At 39.7% G+C, this 5,669-nt stretch overlaps 1 protein-coding gene across 1 annotated transcript in view; it reads right to left on the reverse strand.

Moving 5' to 3' along the window:
- Positions 1-2,749: 2,749 nt before the first annotated feature.
- LOC144449192 (glutathione hydrolase 1 proenzyme-like) overlaps positions 2,750-5,669 on the reverse strand; it is an 8,703-nt gene continuing 5,783 nt past the window's right edge. The window contains exons 7-10 of the mRNA XM_078139695.1: positions 5,168-5,355; positions 4,465-4,705; positions 3,998-4,111; positions 2,750-2,896 (exon numbers count right to left, since the gene is read on the reverse strand). Of these exons, the coding sequence (XP_077995821.1) occupies positions 2,750-2,896; positions 3,998-4,111; positions 4,465-4,705; positions 5,168-5,355 (690 nt within the window). The remainder of the gene's footprint in view (positions 2,897-3,997; positions 4,112-4,464; positions 4,706-5,167; positions 5,356-5,669) is intronic.

A 5,669-nucleotide genomic window follows, 5' to 3' on the forward strand; every position in this document is an offset into this window, starting at 1 on the left:
AATCAGTATGTAGTATTATGTAGTGCTATGAATACAAAGCCAGTATGTAGTGAGGAAAAATAGCTCTTTTATTGGCACAATCAATGTATTTTAGTGCATAACAAATTTTTTTCCCATTTTTCAATCTGACAATTTTTGTTTATGGTTTATTTTATGCACATACATTTTTTGTTTAATAGCTCGCACAACGGCTGCAAGTGGCAGCATAGCGGCTCAATGACTAGTACGCATGCGTGTCCTATATACTATGCGATGTTTTTTTGGTGGTTTTACCCAAGGATGCATTGCGGTACAATGACTACGCATGTGCGTTCTATGTACGAAGTGCAATCTCCACGCCGAGAGCGCTATCTATGATATCATCGTGAGGCAGCCGCTCACAAATAAATCTACCCAGCTGTGCGTGCTTAGGGGCTTTGGCCTAGTTATGATATTAAATGTATGAACATTTAAGTACAGGAGCATGGCTCATGATTTTGTTTAGTTGAAAACAAGGTGACCCCCCTCCCCTTATTCCCTTCGTAAAAAAGATGACCCCCCTTCTTTGAGTCCCAAATTAAGGTGACCCCCTCTGATTTGCCGCCCCCCCCCCCCCGGCCGTAAAAACTGATCGCTCCCTAATATACGGTAGGTTCCCTCCTACCAGTCAGTCAAGTGAATGTATTGGTATAAGTGGCATTACTGGTGTAGTGTAATATTTTAGCTCAATGTAGACATAGTTTTATGTTATTCAAGATCAAGTAAAGGCAAAAGAATAGAAAAAAGATGAGACCCTAAAATGTCTCAAAGCCAAAGTTAATGCATCATTGTACTGTGCCGCTGTCATGTCCTGTCCTGTCCTATACTGTGTTACACCACAGACAACTAGTTAGTTGCACTACCCTGCATGCACTGCCCTGCCTTGTGCTGTACTATACTGTACTGTACTGCACTGTACTGTACATATATGTGCTGCAAACAGTGTCATCTTCAAACAGAACCCACAAATGTACAGTTCGAAACGTAACAATCAAATATATATTGCGTATGTATGTATGTATGTATGTATGTATGTATGTATGTATGTATGTATGTATGTATGTATGCATGGGTATTTGCTTCACCACTAAATTGCAATCTGTGTTGTAAAATTGCAAAGTAATTATGCTGACGAGTCTCGCGCCAACAGGGCTGAGGACAAGTTTTGCAACACAGAGCAAAAACTTTATTTAAACAGTTCCTTGGCTTTTTCAGATGAATATTATCAGATATAATCTAATTTCCAATGAGACTATATACGGTTCTCCTGATAAATTACAGTCATCCATGTGTTTAGAGATAGGTAACTTTTCAAACATTTCGCGAGGGCATACATTTTCCTTCAATCTGACATCATCGTTAACTAACTGACGAGCTTTCTGAAGGGGTCATAGAGGCCTGAGAATACTTGGAACACAAATTTATGTGAGTTCGATGGAGCGGTTATATTTTCTAAAGGCTTACGTATGTGTCGAAGATCAGGCGACCTGCTACTAGCTGATCCCAATCATTGTTTCATGACCTGCTAGTCTCATTAAATCTAAATCTTATATGTTGAATATGACTCGATTCCTTTGTTTACCTCGATATCCTTCGTTTACTGTCCTCTGTTCCCGAAATAACAAAATCGAAAAACGACAGTAGTAAACAAAGTAAACGAGGTAAATAAAGAAATCGAGCTGTATTCACCCAGGCCACAGACATTACTTGAGTACAATGCCTACAGTGACTGCAGTCCTACTGCACAATGCAATTATGACATTAAGAAACCAGTCACGTAACAATAGAGCTATGCCGTGATCAGACATGATGAAAGAGTACAACAGCATGAAAGAATGACCCAGACACTTCTCATTCCTCACACAGAAAAGGTCAGCAGCACTGCAGATGTATATAGTATGATGTCATATTCACCGTAACCACTGACAGTACCAGTTTATTACAGTTTTATATAAACAAATAATAGAAATACACGGTACACAAAGCGATCAAAGCGTGTGGTAATATTTGCATTCACTGAGGATTTCTGAAATCATCTTGCTAACTTTAATGAGCCATGCAAATGATCAATAAACCCAGAGCAACTTAGTAAATTTATTCAACAAGCATGCACCAGAAGGTGTAATCATTTGTATATTTCACCATAGTATTGTTACCTTTCTTTACTTGTTGTGGTTGTGCTCTTTCCATTTTTCTGGTTTTTAGAGTAGTTATTTAATTTCACAGTGACAAATAAGCCTATGGACTGGGTCATGTATTAATGTTCTGTTCTTTTTATTTATAATGTATATTCACATGCCACTATAATAAACAACTCTTACAATCAAAGCCATTTAGCAGACAAAGTATTGTAAAAGAATGTTACAGTAATTCTTGTGCATTAAGTTCACCATTATCATCAATAGATTGGTGTTTTTAAGTTTTGAATTAATGCATATCCAGTTTGAAGGTAAACTCGACCGAACGATTCGCCGTTGTAGGCGCTCTTGTGATGAAAATGTCACATGTCAGTCTTGTAAAATAAACTTGAAGGTACAACAAATTCTAATCGAAAGTGTAGGCATTTTGTCTATTACGGATAATGCAGTGATCGTGAATAGGATGTAAATTATTCATGTGTCCGCAAAGTGTTTCTAAGATAATGATGTTTTACCATACAGAAATGATGCATAGCTGAATACTCAACACATTCAAGATGTGGCATTTGCTGTGTCGTACATTCATTAATCTTCTAAAATCCAGCAGGGAACCCTCCAGCCTTTCTATCGTCTGAGTAAGCTTCCAGTCCATCCTTGGTTCGTCGGATTCCGGTCGCTGCTGCTATGCTACTAACAACGTTTGTGTCATGACCAAAGCCTTTCAGCCCATTCATTATTTCCTGAAATGATTCGGGGTGGGGTGGGGGTGGGGGATGAAATGTCGTTAGAATTCTCAAATCATTTTGTCAGTAACTTTAAATTTAATGTATTTAAAAGTATAAAAGTAAGGTCCACGTCCTGTTTGTACTCATTCACTGCAGATTTAAACTCGGTCTGCCGGGTGTGGAATTAATTGATACTACTCACCCCATCAATGCCAGACTCATAGTCAACATGGTGTGGAATTATATTGACACTACTCACCTCATCAATGCCAGACTCATAGTCAACACGGTGTGGAATTATATTGACACTACTCACCTCATCAATGCCAGACTCATAGTCAACACGGTGTGGAATTAATTGATACTACTCACCTCATCAATGCCAGACTCATAGTCAACATGGTGTGGAATTATATTGATACTACTCACCCCATCAATGCCAGACTCATAGTCAACACGGTGTGGAATTAATTGATACTACTCACCCCATTAATACCAGACTCATAGTCAACACGGTGTGGTGTGGAATTAGTTGATACTACTCACCTCATCAATGCCAGACTCATAGTCAACATGGTGTGGAATTATATTGATACTACTCACCTCATCAATGCCAGACTCATAGTCAACACGGTGTGGTGTGGAATTAGTTGATACTACTCACCTCATCAATGCCAGACTCATAGTCAACACGGTGTGGAATTATATTGATACTACTCACCTCATCAATGCCAGACTCATAGTCAACACGGTGTGGAATTAGTTGATACTACTCACCCCATTAATACCAGACTCATAGTCAACACGGTGTGGAATTATATTGACACTACTCACCTCATCAATGCCAGACTCATAGTCAACACGGTGTGGAATTAGTTGACACTACTCACCCCATCAATGCCAGACTCATAGTCAACACGGTGTGGAATTATATTGATACTACTCACCTCATCAATGCCAGACTCATAGTTAACATGGTGTGGAATTAGTTGATACTACTCACCTCATCAATGCCAGACTCATAGTCAACACGGTGTGGAATTAGTTGATACTACTCACCCCATCAATGCCAGACTCATAGTCAACACGGTGTGGAATTATATTGATACTACTCACCTCATCAATGCCAGACTCATAGTCAACACGGTGTGGAATTAGTTGATGATGAAATCGAGGTTTGCTCACTGCATCTTTGATATCATCCCCAAACCACAATGTCCTAGCTGTTATCTATTGAAAACAAATCACACATTGACTGTTATCTAGAAACCACCATGTTCTTGGAAATAACTTACACACACTAAAGTGTCTTTGAAAAGATTAGGGTTATATATCCAGATCTAGACCACCGCTACACCATATTATTATACGTACTCCTTGTGTCTATGACTGTGATTAATGGTGGATATGTAAAGGGCAAGCTTTAGCATCTATCTGTACGATTGTACAGCTTTTCAAATAAGATAAATGTATAGTTGGTATTGGTTGTGACAACATTCAAAGTCAGGTTCACTCTCGAATTGACTTTGACGTTTTCAAAGAAAAGAGGAATGCATCAACCAAACAATGTATTTTTCACATACCAGTGAATTTGTTGTAGTTATTTTAGTTCCACCAGCCGATCCGACCACTAACTGGACATCCCCGTCTTCATCAACCACAATGGTCGGGGCCATGGATGACATTGGTCGCTTTCCTGGTTCGATGAAGTTGGACTCTGAGGGCGGTACACCAAAAGAGTTTGTAATATTTGGAGAGGAAAAGTCGTCCATCTCGTTGTTGAAGATAATGCCAGTTCTGAGTCCCCTCACCTTTGACCCAAAACTAAAAGAAAAGGAATGGAAATTTATTGAATGTGTGAATGCAATAAAAGATATGGTATTTTGTAGACTAACAAGGTAATAATCATAGCGTGTTTACCATGAACACGGCGGTCCAGTACTTCTTTGACAACGACCGTCTGATGTCAAGAATTGTATTTCTAATCTTTTGAATAAACATTCCGTGCGAGCAATTTCTTATCAGTCTCGGCTACCCAGACTCCTCTGATAAGTCTGGATAAACAAGATGAATTTCTTCCCAAGCAACGAGCAATTTCTTCTTAGTGTGGATTTAATACACAGACTCCTCTGACATAACACGAGTCTGGGTATAGACCCTCCATCAGGTGGAGGGTCTATGGTCTGGGTAACCGATTCGGAGACTGGTTTCTTCTCAGACCATAGATACGCATGCTGTTGCCAGAGCTCAGACTAAAATTGTTTTCGAACTGTGAACATTACATACTACAAATTTATCGTGGAAGTAACAGAAACCGCATTTCCATATTGGTCTACAGCACAGAGATGAGATGTTCCTGCGTCGTCTTTGAGATAAAAACTTGGACCATAGTAGGTGTAATTGTGAGTTCGGTCATCGTCGATTTTCATTCGGAGACTCTCGGCATATTCAGGTGACGTCATATTACGTAACAGCTGAATAAAAGATAAAGGTGTACAGATCGCATCAGCCACCAAAAGAGAGAGAGAGAGAGAGAGCGAGAGAGAGAGAGAGAGAGAGAGAGAGAGAGAGGGAGAGAGAGAGAGTATGTGAGTGAGTGAGTGAGTGAGTGAGTGAGTGAGTGAGTGAGTGAGTGAGTGAGTGAGTGAGTGAGTGAGTGAGTGAGTGAGTGAGTGAGTGAGTGAGTGACGGAAAAGAAAGAGAGAAGGAGTGGCGTGGTGATAGTGATAGTGGTGTGGTGTAAACACAACTAAACTAAAAAGGCTTTCAAATATTTCAGTATGCTTGA

The sequence above is a fragment of the Glandiceps talaboti genome, chromosome 18 (assembly GCF_964340395.1).
Source record: "Glandiceps talaboti chromosome 18, keGlaTala1.1, whole genome shotgun sequence".
Lineage (NCBI taxonomy): Eukaryota > Metazoa > Hemichordata > Enteropneusta > Spengelidae > Glandiceps > Glandiceps talaboti.